Source organism: Anoplopoma fimbria, chromosome 11 (genome assembly GCF_027596085.1).
Source record: "Anoplopoma fimbria isolate UVic2021 breed Golden Eagle Sablefish chromosome 11, Afim_UVic_2022, whole genome shotgun sequence".
In the NCBI taxonomy this organism is placed as follows: Eukaryota; Metazoa; Chordata; class Actinopteri; order Perciformes; family Anoplopomatidae; genus Anoplopoma; species Anoplopoma fimbria.
Genome location: NC_072459.1, coordinates 12,420,723 through 12,440,150, shown reverse-complemented (window position 1 = coordinate 12,440,150; position 19,428 = coordinate 12,420,723). Strand labels below are relative to the sequence as shown.

At 41.5% G+C, this 19,428-nt stretch overlaps 1 protein-coding gene across 1 annotated transcript; it reads right to left on the bottom strand.

Moving 5' to 3' along the window:
* Window positions 1-3,198: 3,198 nt before the first annotated feature.
* arhgap44a (Rho GTPase activating protein 44a) lies at window positions 3,199-16,857 on the bottom strand. The gene is given in 21 exon segments (XM_054606904.1): window positions 3,199-4,412; window positions 5,331-5,333; window positions 6,180-6,581; window positions 6,676-6,821; window positions 8,466-8,799; window positions 8,802-8,905; window positions 8,907-8,975; window positions 10,131-10,319; window positions 10,419-10,436; window positions 11,386-11,569; window positions 12,898-12,989; window positions 13,070-13,183; window positions 13,774-13,854; window positions 14,023-14,104; window positions 14,575-14,686; window positions 15,101-15,228; window positions 15,720-15,801; window positions 15,998-16,066; window positions 16,244-16,358; window positions 16,489-16,565; window positions 16,746-16,857. Coding segments are annotated over 21 exon segments (2,664 nt in total). The 5' UTR covers window positions 16,854-16,857; the 3' UTR covers window positions 3,199-4,257.
* Window positions 16,858-19,428: the final 2,571 nt, after the last annotated feature.

Genomic DNA, 19,428 nt, shown 5'->3' with positions numbered 1-19,428 from the left:
GTTGTCAGTATCGTCACCATCCTGAAAAACTAGTACACTCCCAGTTTCCTCCTATGTAGCACCCCAGTCAACCATCCTGCTGGGCCAGTCCTACAGGTTACACACCTGAAGAGGCCTCTGTTTTACAGTCTTACCAAGTTTCTCAGTGAGTGAGAGGAGGACAATAATTATTTATTTATTTTGATTAATCAGACATTTTTAGATTATATTGGCGTGCATGTCAGCGGATGGATCCAAATTAACTGTAAAAGTTGTAAATGGGGGAAAAAAACTACAATTTCAAGGCAAAAATAAATTTCTATAAGAACCAGCTGTTAGGTTTCTGCTAATGCTGTTGAATACATTCCTATGGAAGGATTAATCACCAGGTGGTGGTGGAAGGAGTACTCCGATCCTTTAAGTACTCAATTATGAGTAAAAGTCCTGCATTAAAACAATCCTGTAAGCTTAATAATCAAAATGGATTTAGCATCAAAGTAAAAGTATTTTTATCACTAATGTTGTGTTTCAAATATACTTATCATATGTTTGTTTTAAGATAAAATCTAAATCTGAAAAGTAATTGGTAACTTTAGCTGTTAGAGAAATACATGGTGGAAGTATTCAGATCCTATACTTAAATTAAAGTACTGTGAAAATACTCCATTATAAGTTAAAGTTCTGCATTCAAAAGAGTAAAAGTATTATCAGAAAAATAGTAATATAAGTACTCATCGGGCAGTCAAAGGATGTTTTTTGGATTAATACGCGAATGAATTGTGTATTTAGCATTTTACTTCTGTAGATGTTTCAGTTTGTGCTAATTTGAGCTCCTTTATATAATGTTGGGCGGTTTTATCTACAGCAATGCATCATATTCTATAAGATCATCCTTCATGTTCATGTATAGTGTCACTGTCCTGCGAGAACTCTAAAGTCTCTAAAACGTCAACTGTTCATGAGCTCAGATAAACAGCCCTGTTATCAGCTTTGTGACAATGCATCTTCCACGTTTTTTCGAGTTTAAGAAGTAGGATAATTTTCTCAACCCATAAAGGAGCACTTCATCCTTATGTTTAGCAGATTAAAAGTGACAGAAGACAGTACAGAAGAAGTACACACGCCTCAGAATTGCACCGTACGTCTTGACTATTACTTCTGTCATCATCATCCGTCCAATTGAAAACAGACATTTTTACAGAAGAAAACACTGAAATAAAACCCACATGAACCAGGTAAGATTATTAAAAATGTAGAGTTTAATATATATATATTTATTTATTTCTGACATTCTGATAAGGATTGCAGGTAGGCTTCACAGTACACACTGTGTTCCACTTGATATGCTAAGCAGAGGAGGAAGGGGTGGGCATGGTGGGCTTGACAAGCGGCAGGTTTATTTTGTGCACTTGTAGTGAAAGCAGAAGGAGGCAGTACATCCACAGGCAACATCCACTCCTCTACCGTATTGCTCAAAACCCCACAAAGGACCATTTATTGTGATCCACATTTTCCAGAATCCATCTCCACACTTCACCCTTCTTACAATCCCTAAAAAGACAGTGATTGACACAAAACGTGGATTATCAAAAGACTATCTAAGCGCATGCATGACACTTTTTCAGATTTTCTTTTTTTTTTTGTTGCATTTAAACCCCCCCACAAAATGTAAACAAATTGAGCTTTACTTTAGACCAACTTGGTGGTGAGGTGAGTTAGGAAATGGAGTTCTACAGTAGCTAAAATGCTTGATAAAACTATGTAAGAGTGGTGTAACATTTGGTGAAAAAGGTGGCTTCGGTCATGCTCTTGAAAATCGCTGTAAAGTTACTGGCAGAAATTAGATATGTGATGAAATTATGACTTGTGTTTTGGGGGAGGGTACAGGTGTTTTATTCTTTACAGAAGCATAACAATCAAACCTAGAATGAATATGAATGCATGCTTTTAGGAGGCTGTAATTTCCAGTTATGATGCACAAAAGCATTACAGTAATACTGCACTGCACTTATAACAATACATGCCAACAGGCCCTAATAAACCTTCATCCAAACACAAGCTCTCATTTGCCTGTTAGTTATTACAAAATCAGATAGTTTCAAAAGAGTGAATCACATTCAGTCTGCACACAGAGAGAGATACTCCTGCCTCCTCTTATAAATGTATGGATCCAGCACAGAAAATAAAACCTCTAGTACACATTAATTATGCCTATAGTTCCAAAATAACGACCAGAGTGAGGGCACTTGCAATTGTTGTCATATAATCACCACGACTATCAATATAATTATCAACGTCACCAAAATCTTCATAGAGAACACACACAGAGGCATACCATTGATCACTTTTGGAGAAAGGTTCATCTAGAATTCATTTTGTCAGAAGAAACTCACACATAAAACAAACAGAATAAATTAATTGCTTTGCAATAAAAAGAATGGCTTTCTTTTCTGTAGGTTTGGGAAGGGTGACTTTGACCACTTTTTGGATTGAGGTGGATCAGTTAACACTGTAATTGCACTTTAATTGACAAAATTATAGTCCTAAAACATTTTTCATGGAATTAAAAAAAGTGACACTGCAGCATCTGGTATCTGATGAACTTGAACTAGCTCTGATTAATTGTCTGCGGAGAGAATAACAACAAAGGACACAATCATTTAAATTTCGGAGGTAATACAGTTGGTGTGCCAAATTGAACTACGCATTAATGTTTCTAATTGAATGAGCTTATATTTTTAGTAAGTCCAACAGTATAGGTTTAGGACTACATTTATCCTCATTATGAATTAATCTAACGATCAGAGTGTGCTAAAAGCAATTAAATTATTTACACAGGAATCCATTAAATAACTGATTAAAAAGGAAGAAAAGAAAGATAGGGCAGTGGTGTGCAACTCATTAGTGCTCGAGCATGTTTGAAGTCAAAGCTCGGGAGTCAGAATTAGAAAAAACACAATTGATTTCTAGCAGAAATAACCTTCTGCATTTCTGCTGCAGCACCATTGTTACTTGGTGTTAAAGTAAAACACTATGAATCTACAGTAAACCTGTTCATTGTGTGCAGGGACAAAAATAACAGAACATTTTTAATCATTACATTTTTCTACACATGATAAATATCAGCACATATATTATTATTATCATATATATTCAAGATATGCATTTTACATATACTTTTTCCTCTCAGATTTATATACATCAATTTCTGTACAGTCTTTGTATTTACACTAGGGGGTCAAAGGTCACTGAACCTGAAGCACTTGAAACAAAGTTAGGAGAGAGAATCATACGAACCTAAAGGCAGTGTAGTCATCCATCCATTCTCATCAAGCAGTAACAGCACATGGGTGGTCTTAATGTACTCCAAGGACAACAACAATAACAACAACAACAGAAACACTCACACAAAATAAAACACTGCCATTCTGAGGCCCTTGATCTGAACCAGTCCGTTCATATTGGCTTGTCATGCAAACACATCGTGGTGCTTTTGTCAAAAAAATTGAATTTACAGTAACATTCTTCTCATACTGTGCTGGTATGTGAGTTAAAGTGAGTTAAAGTGAGCTTACCTGTGTGAAGGTAAACGTCAGATAAAGAACTACAGTTGTAATATGTGATAGAAGCGCTGAAGTAAAGACTGGGAGTGACAATAAGAAGTAAACTGCATTAAATGTTTCACCCTGCATGCAAAACCTGTCTGTACGACTCAGCATTTTCCTATAGTGCACAAAGCTTGAATACCCTGTGAGCAATATAGCAAGACTACTCTCAGTCTCTCTGTTTCACCCTGAGGATGGGCTTTGCTCCTAACTATGTCAGGCTCTGAGTTTCCCTTAGCAAAAGTTGCACAACTTGTGAATATCATATTGCAATTTGATTGCATTTTCTAATAAGGCAAAAAAATAAATAGGAAAACTCACAGAAATACAGACCACTGCATCAATCAAACAGATGAACAAAGCAAAGCAAAAAAACAACAAATAAATAAAAAAATCTTAATGGTATACTCATCTATATTCCAGTCTTTCCTCCCAAAGGCAACTGTTCCTCAACTATGGCATTTTGGTGTTTTTTTTGTAGTCACATTTATGTACTAGCGAGCAATTGTAAGAGATTAGTTTCTTTGCAGCCTGTAGCAGATGTGTTCGAGTTCTGGTTTCAGGTGGGCATTGGTGAGGCCAAATGGTGTTTCCATCAGGCCTTGGTGGCGACAGTTAAGAGTATGTACAGCCACAGGGGTGCTGGTAAGCTGTGATGCCTTAGGGTCATAGGTCATAGAGTGGTGCTCTGTGGCTCCTCCTCAGGCACAGCGTCCCCCTCTGGAGAGTCTGTCACTGCCACGGACCTCCTGCAAGGGGCCCCGCTGAACTCATCGATGAGGCTGTCCAGATTGACATTGATGGAGGGGATTTCATAATTGAAGATATCTAATGGTGAGCATGGTGGGAGAGGTGAGTATGGTGAGCAGAATGGTGGAAATGGTGATGATGAGCAAGAGGAGGAGGAGGAGGAAGAGGAGGGGGAGAAGAGGGCATATGATGATGATAATGAGGTGTAAAAAACGGAAGAGAGCAGAAATAATATTAATCGTCTGAACTCAAGGGAAGTGGCATATGACGTCAGTCCTGGTTGAAGTAATCAGTAGATTATATGTGCTTCACATTCTACACAGGGATGTTTAAAGTGTGTTGCTAGTTACACCTAAACAAGTGATTAGTGTGGTATATCACAGCTTTTTGTGTCTTTTGAGACAACAACAACAGATATTTTATCGGATAAAATACAAAAAACAGGTCAAAATGACTGCACAAGGACACGTTACTGTACACGTTTACAACAATGGCCAGGTAAACCAACACAGAGGCAACATGATGTGTGGGGAACTCTGTGGAAAAATGGCACCAAGACACCAAGTGGGCTTGAAGTAACGATGGAAATCTCATGAGGACCGGATACAGTATTTGCTCTAAATATACTCTAATGTGCTGCTACATTTACTGAAAGCAGAGACTGATGACTACTCCTGTGTAGGAATGAGATGGAGCGTGGCAGTGTAGTAAAAAGGGAGCAGAGGTTATAAAAAGCGATGAACCTGCCAAAGGGGGAGAGGAGGGTTACCTGTCGCCCCCCCACCCCGATACCGGTGGCAGGCGCGTTAGAGGGGGGGGGTGTCTGCTGGCATTGGGCGGGGAAACGGGGAACGAAAAGGAAGGGGGGCTTTAAGATGGACCTTTGTAAGCGACGGCGTCTGCAATGTAAGCGCAGTGTGGTGCACTCTGGGAAGTCCTTAAGCCATGCATTATCGGTTGAACTGCAACACCATACAGAGAATCAATAATGCCGACCTGCTAAGAGGAAATAGGGAACGTTTTCTGATTGAGAGCTACAGGTAGGTATGTTTGAGGCAGGCTGCAGGAGACCCCAGAGGCAGCCACAGCACGAGGCCAGGCGGTGAGATGGAGCGCATGGGGGGGCGGGGACGGTCTGGCTTACCCTAAAAGTCCCCCTCACACTTAGCCCACACTGAATCCCTGGCCTCACACAGCTGCAAGGTACACAATAGTAGCAAGGGGGGGACAAGAGCATGATAAATATTGCAAAGTGACATTATAATTGGTATATAATGACAGAACACCTCATCATCAGAACATCATACTGTAGCTATAATGTGGGGTTTGTCTGGCTAGGTCTCCATGCCTGCTACGCAGCGAGAGAGAGAGAGAGAGACTGGACTGCTGTGTAAGCCTCTGACCTACCTCTGCCGAGTGGGGGTCTGGGTAACACAGATAAACAGAGAGCACATGATGAATCTAATGGCAACTTCCATACAAGCAGGACGAGCTATGCTTCTCTGATGTTTCCACACATTACCCAGAAACATCATCACATAACACAAGCAATGAATACATAGGTCAAGGAGATTTTGCTCACTACGGTAGCACAAAAATGCTACTTTTTACATTATTCTCAGGCATCTGTGTCTAAAAGGCAACTTTTATTCATTCAGACATTCGTTTGGGAAAACAGTCAATAAAGGGGGACGGTATCTTTTATATCTACAGTGACAAGTCCTACAGAGTCCTACACTCGTCCACCGTCTCCATTGGACAGAGCCACAGCGAGTCTGAGAGAGGGCCGCTGCAGCCCCACCTGTGGTGGCGGAGGGGGGGTTGTTGCCAAGGGCTGATGTTTACCTGTAGACATGCTCTCCCCGGGAGACAGTCCATCCAGGAGGCCCTGCTCCAGGGGCTGGGGCACTGGGGCCATGGGCGGGCCAGTGAACCCCAGGGGGGCTGTGGGCGGCTGAGGAGGGGGCAGACTGGGTCTCTGCCTGGGTTTAGGGGCGGGCCGCGACTTGGTGAGCGTTCCGGTCAGGGAGGGTGGGGACGAAATGGAGTGGGGCGCCCCTAATGGGGTCTGCCCAGGGGAGGATGGGGGCACTTGACCCGGAGGGCAGGTCAGTCCATAAGGGGAGGGGGTGCTAGGAGGTGTGGGGGACAGGCTGACCGGTGACGGCTGACCTGTGGACTGGTCGGACATCCCGCAGGACTGGCTGTAAGGGACCTTGGGAGGCACAGGGGCCAACTTCTTGGAACCTGTAAACATACAACACAGTTACATTAGTGTTAAAAATGAAAATTCATTCACTTAAATTGAAGAAAACCAGCTCTGATTGAGAGATGTGCTGACCTTTGCGCAGGGTGTGTGGACTGTGCTCTGTGGAGTGGAGGGAGTGGGTACTGCTCTGAGGACTACAGCTGGGGGGGACAGTTGGACCTGCCACCTGGATGCCTTTGTGTCCAATTACAGGAGAGAGCTCTTTACTCTTCAATGAACTGAAAAAGACAGCAAGACATTAGTGTGTGAACAGCAGCAGACACAATAGGTTTGCATCTCATGTACATTACCTCCATGCCAAAAACAACCAACACCACCATCACCATCATCATCATCATCATCATCATCACTTATGAGAGTTTCACTATATATCCGTACAATGTTACCAATATTACCAAGTTTCCTAAAACACAGTAGGGCTACATCAAGGTAAGTGTTTAGCGAGGAAATTGTTTCACATCTTTTAAAACACCTGCTAATTAACAGTTTTAGACACAAATGGTGCACATCAGCACATAAGTACATACATCTACAACGAAGATGAAAAGATGAGCATTAAGTGTTGCATTTGCAAAGATTTTATATTTTTTCGTAGATGAAAATGTAATCAACGTATCAGGGATTCTTTTTTTTTTTTTACTCAAAAACGAAGCTAGATGGCATCGGCATGTCAATCAGACTGCCTGACAAACCAGATCAGTTTTTCACCATAACTGCTATAACCATATAGATATAATAATTTTAAAAAAAAAAGCTCAAAAGATCAATTGATTTATATCCTGAAAAAAAGAAAAAAGAAATATATATATATATAAAAAAAAAAAAAATCTAAACTTTTCATTCCTTTCTTCTTCATAGATACAGGGGTGTATAATGATCTAGAAAAAAATAATAATGTTGAGAGACTCAAATACATTCCAGCTGGGATCTCAACTGGACTCCTTTCACACTTGATTTCTGACAAAAAGGCCACTGAGCTAAACAAGGTGTACATATCCATATCCAACAACAAAATCTAAACAAGTAGCATGAAAGCTTCTTCTCACTGTAAGATGTAAGTTTATCTGTATTTAATGTCGGCAAATATAAAGTATGGTTGCAAAACTCTTATGATCCAACACCCACGAAGAGCCCCGAAACTGCAGTACAGTGTTCACATTTTTGATTACATGACATCTTATTAACTGTCCCTTTGAGAAGTCTTTCCCCTAAAAAAATCCAACTGAATGGGAAGTCATGGAGCTACCAAATCACAAGAGGGAGCATTATCAAGTGAGCTTGTTCTAATCGCTGACAAACATTTGCTGTAATGATTCACACTGTCCAGCGTGGTTGTAACACTACAGACATATTAGTCAGGAAACTGTCACAGTCACGCCATACAAACTCAGCACTTTGGGTCAAGCTGAAAGATGCGTAAACTGTATGAAGATATTTTATATGGTAGCTCAACATGACATAATTGCAAACACGATTCTACATTACTAACCTTAAAATCTTTACTTCCTTAAAAATGATTTCCTTCTGCCGGTTAGTAAAAAAAATTGCTGCTGTAGAATAAATACATTCATATGCTTTTTGATAGCCATATGCAGCATTGTCCATGTATTTATCATCTATTCACTACCAGCATGAAACCGAGTGCTATATAAGCCAGTAACATCCTTTGTTGCTAGGCAACCCCCATGAGAGGCATCCCTGGACAACCTGAATGTTACAGAATCTGAGGTATGTAATTTGAAGGGGGAGTAAAAAAAAAAAGAAAGCAAAAAGAAAATATGAGCCAGCGAGCTAGAGGAGAGGAGAGATACAGATGCCACTCTGTGATGCATCCATAGTGGCCATGGGTGTGTTGTATTTACCTAGTCAGCCTGGGGGGTCCTCTCTCTCGGGCACATGGACAGGCAGCCCACGGCGGGGGTGGGGGCGCGGACGAAGGGAGGCTAGGGGGGTTGCCAAGGGACTGGTCATGGCGGGCTAGTACCAAGGAGGTTTTCATGTAGAGTGGGGAAGCATTAGTGTCTGGTGGGGGAGCATGCGACATGTCGCCAGGCGGGCTGTGCTTGGGGAAATGCAGACAGCTGGGTTTGGGGTTCGAATTGATGTCGAGTGACGAGGAGGAGGAGGAAGAAGAGGAGGAAGGGGGTGGGGCTGGGGGAGTAAAGCCAGACCAGCGCAGTGGGGGCGGGGGAGAGGCGGGGGCTGGGACTCTGGACCCGGAGCCACAGGGCGAGCGCAGGGCGGGGGCTTGGGATAGAAGAGGTGGGGGGCAGTGTGGCACGAGGAGATGGGGTAAGGGGGGTGGCCGGTCCTCCCCTGGGGGTGCGTGGGCATGAGAGGTGTCCGGCCGATTGGGCGACACGTTGTCAGAGCTGTAGATATTAAGAGAATAGACAGCACAAAAAAAACAGCTCTAGTGACTGAACAGGGAGACGCATTGGAGCGATATAGGATAAGCTGTTTTGATGATTAGGGTGTTAGTGTGTTAGTTGGTCCGTAGCCAAAAGCAGAAAAAAATTATATAAAAAAAATTGCATTTTAGGGTGGGCGGTGGGCACCAAGCTTAGCACACAGTCAGCTTAGTGCAAATACAAAGACAAGCACAAAGAAACAGCAAAGGAAAAGAAAGTTCGGTCGCCAAAGGAAAAGAATACAGTGTGTAGGACTCCCTCTGTGATCACCTTGTGTCTGCACACTGCATGGAGCTGTGAGGATCTGTCTCTGGAGCCAAAGGGACGGTCTGCAGTCTACAATATTATCAAGCCGAGCTGATGACTGAATATCTCCTCTCTGCTGCATATGGTAACCCTATCTGCCCGTATCCTACAGTTTATGACTTATTTGCATTGCAGGTCCTGCAGTCAGCCCAGGGCAGTGTGAAACAGACACAAAACCCTTTCATCGGCGGAAAGAGCCACAGGAAAGGAGGGGAAAGGCAGCCAAGCCAGAAGCCATATTATCTGCTGTCTGCCACACAGGCAGAGGCAGCGACCATGAGGCGATTATTCATGTGTTTAACTTTGATAATCATACCAAAAAATGTTTTGTCAAAAGCAAAGGAAATAATTCACGACCAAAGCTAAGAAAGCCAAGCCACAACAATGGGATATTGGAAATATTAGCATGCTCGCAAAGGATTTGCAGATTGAAGCTTATTGCCATGTAAAGAAAGAAAACTTCCAAACAGTACTTGGACTAAATCCCTTTCAGAATTAAAATTAAGTTTAAGAATTAAAAATGTTTCCCATAATGACATGAATCTGACAATCAACGGGGAAAACTGAAGAAATGTGGAATGTGAGAAATCACAGTAATAACAGAATAAGACATGAAGGTGTTGACGGAGATGCACTAAAAAGAACACGGAGGAGTTGCAGAAATTAAAGTATGATTAAAACAGCCACAGATCTTGATCACACAGAGCTGAGAAAGTTGATGATGATGATGATGATGATGGTGATGACAACAAAACTGAACAGGAGAGGATGCGTGAGGAAGAGGGGGACAGCATCTCCACTGTGACTTACCAGACCCTTTCTGCAGGTGGCGGTGTCGTGGACGGGGAGGTGGAGAATTCTCCGGGTTGCTCTGGGATGAGAGTGTCTGCGGGAGAGCCGGGGCCCTGCATGCCTGGAGGCGTGGAGGAGGTCTTACGCGTCAGTGTGGCTGAACCCTTACGAGACACCCAGGAGGTATCCATGACCCGGACGCCCATACTGGAGACAAACACACATCCAGGATCATTTATGTTGATAAAGAAAGAGGTGAGTGGGGGTGGTAAGGAAAGAAGTGGGGAAAAGGGCATGAAACGGTACCTTTGTATCTTCCTAATGCTGCGTTAGTAGGGGGAAGAGAGGAAAAAGGGATATGAGGTCAGGATGCAGACTTGGTTCACAACACCAAACTTAACCACTCAGTACACTGTATATGATGGGGTGATGTGATCAACAGTGGGGAGCAGAAGTGGCATTCCAGAGGTGAGAAGATGTCAGGTTACATAATCAGCCTGCACATATCTACTGAGCGCTAATTAAAGACGTGTTTTTTTCTAATTAAACCTGTTTGGTCTGAGGAAACGCACAAACACGCTGACAGAGCAGGCGCTTTATCGTAAGCTGCTAATTACTCTAAACAGATAAAAGCTATTTTCTATCTCCCCATATTGATAGTTGCTGATTATGGGATGCAGAAGATTTAGATCAATGTTTATAATATGGCAGCCCCTTCCTTAGTCTGATTAGGGGTATTTTAGTGAAGGCATCGGTTCTAATTCTGCCGGTGATTTTCCACCAGCTGGATGAATGACTCAGGCCAGGTGACGTGCTAGCCAGACTGTGAAGGAGGAGCTGGATGTGGGAGGATGGGAAGATAATACTGGAGAAATATTTCCTCCGAAAAAAAAAAGGTTACCAACAGCCTTTCATCAGAGACCCGTTGCCATAGAGACGATGCCACTCAAGGCATTTCAGTCACATGAATTCAAATGAGAGGCTTCTCTTCTGATGAATCCTGATAATAGGACTTGTATATGCTGGACTTATTGACAGGTGAGATATAAGTTACAATGCTCACCTCTCTGTTGTCTATGAAGGGTCTAGAGCAAAACTTTAGGTTGCAGGACTTGTAAATACTCCACCACGGTAACAGAGTTTTAATGAGCATGCTCTCAAATATAATTCTTAAATATCAGATGACTGAGAGGAGGCGTGGGTGGTACGAGAGAGACATAAGAGAGTGAGAGAGTGAGATGTGGGCAGCAGAAGGATGCACTTGGCATCATACCCATCCTTCTTGTAAAACTCCAGCATCATGTTGTCAGTGGCGACGCTCAGTGGGCGTCGGCTCTGGTCGTGTGGCTGCTTGCGATCAGATTGGTCCATGTCGGGTGAGGGCATGGAGCTGTAGTTGGAGTTGTGGTTGGTGTGGATCGGGCTGCCGTAGCTGCCTGTCAAGTTGAATTCAATCTCTGAGGGAGGAGCGGACACGCCATCATCATACAGTTTAATGAAGGTTTACTGCATGCTGATGGTTACAGGGGAGTTTGTGTGTGTATGTGTTGCTCTGTTTGGAATCTACCTCTGTAAAGATACTGGAATTACAGTAAAATCAGTTTTCCTTTGTATCAAATACAGTATTTTAATGGTTTATTATTTCACGCTTATTGAAGAAAGTAACTAGCTTAACTGCATTTTACTCCACAAAGGAACAATATATGAACAGGAATATAACTAGAAAATTGCGTGTCTACATCTTATACTAACTCCACACTGTACTTGAGACGTGCTGACAGGAAGTGGTCCATTACAGCGAGCAAAGAGCAAACACAGCATGAACTGCTGCCCCAACTTACTGTAGGTGTTGCATGATGCTGCAGCTTCAAACACATCGTGCTCAGATACCATGATGTGTACAGCAACAACAGTTTATTATGCTTCATGTATGTTTTTGTTGTGTTACAGATAGTGTGTATTATGCTTTATGGTGTATTTAAGTGTTGGTGTGGTTGATGTGTTTGTTTTTCTTTTAACGTTTATATTAACTGACAACCATGAAGGAGAACGCTCACAAGGTATCATCGTATGCACATAAGGCTGAGCAAAAGTAAATATGTAAGTATATTTATATTTCATGAAGGAATATTAGTATAAGTATATATAAATAACACTAAACTACACTGCTGTACACTATAACTATCATTAATTGTTCTGAAAAGGAGTCTAACTTCCAGACTGCTTTGGTGGATTGATTTGGTCAGAACTGGCAAAATCGTGGGTCATACCCTATATATATAATATATATATATATATATATATATATATATATATATATATATATATATATATATATATATATATATATATATATATATATATATATAGATATATATATATATATATAGGGCTGCACGGTGGTGTAGTGGTTAGTACTGTCGCCTCAGCGTGCGTTCTCTCCGGGTTCTCCGGCTTCCTCCCACAGTCCAAAGACATGCAGCTAAGGTTCATTGAAGACTCTAAATTGCCCGTAGGTGGAGGTGTGGATGTGAGTGTGAATGGTTGTCTGTCTCTATATGTCAGCCCTGCGACAGACTGGCGACCTGTCCAGGGTGTACCCTGCCTTCACCCATTGACAGCTGAGATCGGCTCCAGCACCCCTGAGACCCTTAACTGGATAAGCAGGTTACGGAAAATGAATGAATGAATGAATGAATATATATATATATATATATATATATATATATATATATATGGCGCCCAGCCTGACTACAATATTACATAGATAGTATGTGATCCCCACCTCCAGGGAAGAACCAGTCAGCATGCTGAATAATCGGCTCAATGATGCCAACAATCTGCAGGGACAGGGTGGTCATCATCTCTGTCATGTTTCTGGAGAGAAAAGAAAGAATTGAACTACAATAGGATTCTTAAAGGTTTAGGTAAGGTAGTTTTGTTATAAAAATACATACGGTTCAGTGTGGGTCCAAAGCAAGTTAGGGCCGAGAACAATCGCCATGTTACCAGGTGTCATCTTGTTTTCGTCTTGGTAGTCGCTTAGCTTGGCTAAGAATTTGATTAGATATCTGTGGGATTTAAATAGAAGAGGACATTTCATACCTAGATTATTACTTTTAGTCAGACATGTTAGACTTATTATGAATTAAGGCTTCTACTTAATTCATAATAATTATCATAATGTTCCTACATTATCATTATAGCTGTACACATTCCAACCTGTGCCACCTGCAGTAAGTAAACTAATAGCAGCAGTAGTTGTTGATATCATCTTCAATTTTAATATTTTCCACTTGATTACATCAAAAAAAGTTATTGCCGACAGGGGTCAACATCTCAGAAGCATCAGCATTTCAAACTCTGCTGCGGTTATTTCTCTTGCCTGTAGGTGGTGCAGGTTCTTTTTAGAAGTTATGTTTTTGGTTTGGTTTGTTTGTCAGCAGGATTGTCCCAAAACAATGGCCCTGTTTTCATGGTGGAAAGATTAAGCATGGGCCAAGGTGGAACCGATTCAATTTTGAAGTGGATCCACATCACTGGAGGGACACACGTATTATAAAGAAATGTGGAGTGCCCCTCTTGTTTTTATAGCAGTGGAGCCATATTAGAACATGGTATGTACAAACGATAGGACAGAAAATGGAAGAAAGCGACTGACCTGAAATTGTTCAAGTTGTCTGTAGGGAGTTTTTCACACACTGCCATTAATGCTTGTAGTCTCTTGTCCATATCTTGAACGCTGGAGAAGTAAAACAAAAAACATGATTTACTGTTGCTTCATTTCTTGATAAATGTCACCATTACTCATTTTGGCAGTTAAGACCCCCTTTATAAAGACTGGACTATTTTCTGTTTTTCCAATGGCATAATTGAAGAAAATGCATTTAAGAAGAAATCAGCAACTCACTTTGAGGCCTGGATCCATTCATCATAAAGTTCAGTGGACATCAGTGGCTCGGGGAGCTCACGGAGGTATGATTTTAGAGCCCCTTTGGGTGAGAAAAACAGGGACAGAGTGAAAAATGGTTTGCTTTAAGAAGAGGAGGGTTGTTTTCTCTCTTCAGAGTACTGGCGAGGCCATGCCCCATATTTCCACTCCCCTCCAGCAGGCCCTTGCAGCTAGCTGCAGCTGCCAGATTCATATTGCCCAACACAGATTTTATGCTAATGTGTGAAATGCACAGCAATATCAGAAGAGAAAGCCTTCGGGGAAACGAGCACTGAGAGCAGAGCTGATGAAGACTGCAGTATGCTCGCCTGATGAAGAACAACATTTTCCGCTTACTAGGTCCAAAATCAAATGGCCTTTTAACATCATAAAACACTGGTAGATCTTGAGTTAAAATAATTCCCTTTGACATAGATGTATTTTACAGTTTTTACTGACTTACAATGACAGTGTAGGGCTTGTTGTTATGGAAATTGCTTTGAACAAGGCATTCGTGTGGGTGTTGTTCACCTGCGATGGCGTGCGGGTCGGAGGAGTACTCCTGCACATCCAAAACTCCACAGTCCAGGGATGCTTTCAGCTTCTTCAGCTTGGAGGCTGACGGAGCCACTCTGAAGAGGCCCTGCAGCCCAGCATACAGTAAACACTTAATATATGTATAGCCTCTATCATTGTGCACTTCACACTGGTGGATGATTTTAACAAAGGAGAAACTGGTGGCTTTACATGTTTTTGTCCATTAATGTATCATTACATTACTATCAACCATTTTTTCACATGCAGTGAGATTTAAATTGATCTAATTACAATAAAAACAAATGATTTTATGGCATATTTGTGTGTTTAGGTAAACAAATATGTAATTGGTTTTAATATTCTATTTTAAATACAAGGATCAGTGGATTAAGTTTTAGCACCAGGAGTGTCTTTCACGGCATAGACTCAAGTGTGAGTGAAGATGACAAAAATAAGCATATTATCTCACACCTAAAATTCCTAAGTGATGTGTCTGTGTGTGTGTGTGTGTGCCCTCTACCTCTTCCTGCATGCCACACTCTAACAGCATTGTGACACATGCTTCGATGGGGAAGGCAATCTCTCTCCCACTAATATTCAGGTGTTCCTCCAGAGCTTTGCCAAACGACGGCTTCTCCACCCACGCCTCTGCAACACAAGACAGCAGCTTGAGTCGCACTCAGACACAAACAAACCTACGCACCTAAACAGCATCTTCTCCTGAACCACTTTCACCAAATGACTGAATACTAAGTTTGGAGGCAACATTGATCAATTAAATCCAAACTGCAATTTAATGTCACTTTCAAGATTAGACAAATGTTCAGTGTTTTCCCGATGTCACATCTCTATTTCTAGTATTTTAATAGGAACACATGACCTTAAGCCCACTGTTTGGTTTAGCACCTGTTAACTAGCTGGTTACACAAAAATGGAGGTGGATAATTATAGCCTAATGAGATCGTTATGTGACATGTCAGGGCTATTAACTCCTTTCCTTCTCGTCTTGAAATTGCTTCAGATGCAGAATTGGAGCAGATCTCTCCACACACACACACACACACACACACACACACACACACACACACACACACACACACACACACACACACACACACACACACACACACATGACTGACCTTGGTGAGCTTTAATCTGGGGCAGGATACTGTGAAGAATCTCTAATGACTTCCTGTGATATTCTGCCTGCGTTTCTATCAACTATAGAAGGAGAACAGATTAAAACAAACAATCCCAGACGAGTGTGTATCATGTAATGCTGTTCATGTTATTAGATAATCTACAATGTTTATTGTAAACTGTGCTAATATGGAAAAAAAACATTTTATTTGCTTTATTAAAAAGAAAGATCATTGCTTCCACTGGGATTGCAACTTTGATAAAGAAATATACTTACTGTCTGAAAGTAATTTGCATAGTCTATTTCTTTGGCCACAAAACTGTACATATCTGCTGACAATTGATCCTGAAACAGAAAGTAGAGAGCAACATTCCCATAAGAAATGATCCAGTCCTACTGTAATATCATCCTGGCAATTTGGTCAATTTATATTTGATACATGCAGGAGGGCTTTAAATCAAATGGAGAGCAAAGGATCTGGAGGAGGGAAGTATATCTGAGTGGCTCCGATTGTTGACTCACCCTACAAATCTCCATCCGATTGGCTGCCTCCTCCATCTCTTCTCTGAGGGACTCGGACTTGGCGCCGGGCTGCAGCGTGCTCGGGTGACTGGATGATTTTGATGACTGATGAAATCTATGGGTGTGAGGTAAAACAAATGGCCACTGCATTGGATATGTCGTACTTCCTGTACAAACATTTAAAACCTTTAAAAAATAAATGAACCAGAGAAGGTTGCAGCCTGGCTTTTAAATGTTGATGTCACCTTGTTCTAGCGGAGTCCATGTCCAATACAAGTTTAGCTAAGTGCTTCCTCTGTTTTTGGATGTTGGGAATGTCCACCTACAAAAGAAAATGATGTGCATGATTAAAGTCAGCTCAGGGAATAGAACTGCGGCGCATTTTAGGTAAATGAGGACCATATTCTCCTTGTAGTTTTTTAATATCGGAAATAAAATTGAGAGAGGGTGTCTCTGTAATTCTGTCATGTATGAGAGTTGTTTTGTCTTAATTGGTGCTCACCTCAGCGAGCACATAGAGAGGTTCCACCACATCTCTCTCTATCTGGAACTCAAACTGGATGAGCTCCTGGGCCAACTTCTCTTCTGTCTCCCCGCACATCTTCAGCATCTTCCTGTTTGTTGACAGACAAACACAAAGTCAGAAGCAATCAAATACAATTAAAATGCAGACAAGGATAATGAGGACAGAGAATAATTCAATAGCTGAATGAATAATTAAAGTTGACTCCAGGAAAGTGTGTGAGAAAAGCCCTGTGGACTTCAGTGACTTACCCCAGGAGAGAGTCATCCCCCAACACTGCCGCCCCTTCTACCATACATTGTGCCAGGATTGTGAGCGGTAGTTTTTTCTGATAGTAGAGAGAAATAACATTACTAGAGCTTCTGCAAGAATCATACAAGACCAAGAGTAATGTTGCATCATCACAGATCCTGTCAGTTTGCATCAGTATTCAGTGTCTGAGAGAATGATGGATGCAGGTACTCACAGAAGGTGACTTGACAGATCTCTTCTCCACATCAGCCCCCTGCTGACCCTGCAGGCAGGCAGTCAGCTTCTTGTGAGTGCTGTGTGTCACCTGCTTGACCAGATCCAGACGCTTCTCCACCTGAACACACACACATATCAGAAACCTCTTGGCATGCCAACACATGCACCCATGTTATACCACAGGCACAACGCAGCAACCTGATGCTGCGTTGTGTCTGTGTCATTTTGAATGGTAGCTGGGGACGTGAAGCTACAAACTGACGCCTGACACTTTTTCAGCGTTTTAAAGACTCAACCAATCATATGGTTTTGTTTCACCTAATTCTGTTACATCTGAAAACATGCCTCTAGCCAGTTTGGCACCATGACTACCTTAAAGAGCGCTAGTGCAACAATTCAGCAGCAACTCGCTGTCAATGTAGCACGTCACGTTTGGCCATTTTGTTGCTTTTGTCGTTTGTAGTGTGAACATGAACATAACAACACATCGTCCATCTCTTATCCAGCATTATCAATCAGCACCTGCTACTGTCTTTGTGGTACAGATTGGCAGTATGTAAAAGTTTTACTCCTCAAGGCAATTGTACTTAAAAATTACAATTTAAAAAACAATTGTAAACATACAGACAATTGCAACCTGAGATGAGACCTTGCTTCGCTTTAAGGGGCCACAAGATAAAAACGTTTCAGCCACTGATCTCCATCATGCTCAAACACAGCCATCATAAACACATTATTTATACCTGTTAATTTAACACAACATGAACAGTGACAGCACTAACTGCTAAGATACCATCATTTCATCAAGCAGCTGTTCGCAGGTGTTGTGATCGCCCTCCCTGTTTCAACACACACACACACACACACACACTTTTACACCAGGACTCACCTGTAGAAGGTCATCGCTTAACACCTCTGTTTTCTCTGCCCTGAAAAGATAAAAGTGTATAGGGTAAGGGTATCCAGGGAAGGATACATCTTAGCATTTTTAAACAGCCTGTTTCTGCTAGTTGATCCACTGTGTACTTTAAAGTCAGGAAACAAAATGTTTATTTTAAGTCACAGTGGTGGAACTTGTACATATATCACGCAACAAACAGCCTGTGATGGAGACTATTACAGATTGATTTCATACTCTTAACGTGAGAGCAGAAAACATGCTCCTCAGGATCCTGAAGTATCCTTATCCTAATATCGTCATAGGCCTGTTAAAGGAAGTGTTATATGACAAACCAGTTGCGCCTTTTGACTCAAAGTCAGGACAGGAGGAAAACCGACCCGCAGTGTCATGCTATTTTACACTAGTTGCCTACTTATGTCTATTTTTTTCATCATTTTTTGTTATTAAACACAAGAAAAGAGACAACACTATGATAACAACAGAGCCAGGGGTTTATCACACAGCACAAATAAACCATAAAACATACAAATATTAAGTGCCTTTTTGTTAGTTGAATGAGAAAGAAGTTTGCTCAACATACATCAGGAAAACAACAAAAACAAGTTTTTAATTGTTAAATTTATGATTAATAGATTTTGCCAAATTGTTATCAAATTTATGATAAAAAGTCTTCTTTCCTCGGCATTTTGAACAAAGCAAACATAACAGTTTCCCATAATAATGTGAGGTCTTTAAAGATATTATCAATGACAGATCTGCAAAGGTCTTGCCAGAATGTTTTGATGTGAGAAATGTGCCCTTGCCGTTGTGGGTCTCCTCTAACAGCTAGCTAACAGTCTTTTGACGGCCGCTACAAGCTAACTGTTGCGTTGGCTAACACGAGTAGCTAGAACGGTAACATTAGCTAGCGACTGCTCGATTAAAAAAGGAAATGTAAATTGGAAAAAGTAGGAGAATTAAATTCCTTAGTGTTTGAAACGTTTAAATGTTATTTCCTAACATTCTGTATGAATCCAGTCGCTGTACTGCCAGTTAATTACACTCACTTATATTCAGTTGAAAGCCGTTTCGTGGCAACAGTTAACGATCAAATTGGGAAATTATTATTGGACCAACGCGATGTCAATATTATATTCTGGCTGTTGATTGGTTCTTACCCAGGAAGGACGTCCTTCCTTAGGCGTTTTGGCCAATAACTAATTAACATGAAAAAAAGTAAAATACATTAAATTGATATTTAATGTATTGAAGAGGTCCCGCCCTAATGGAGGACAGCAAGAGCCCGTCCTCCTC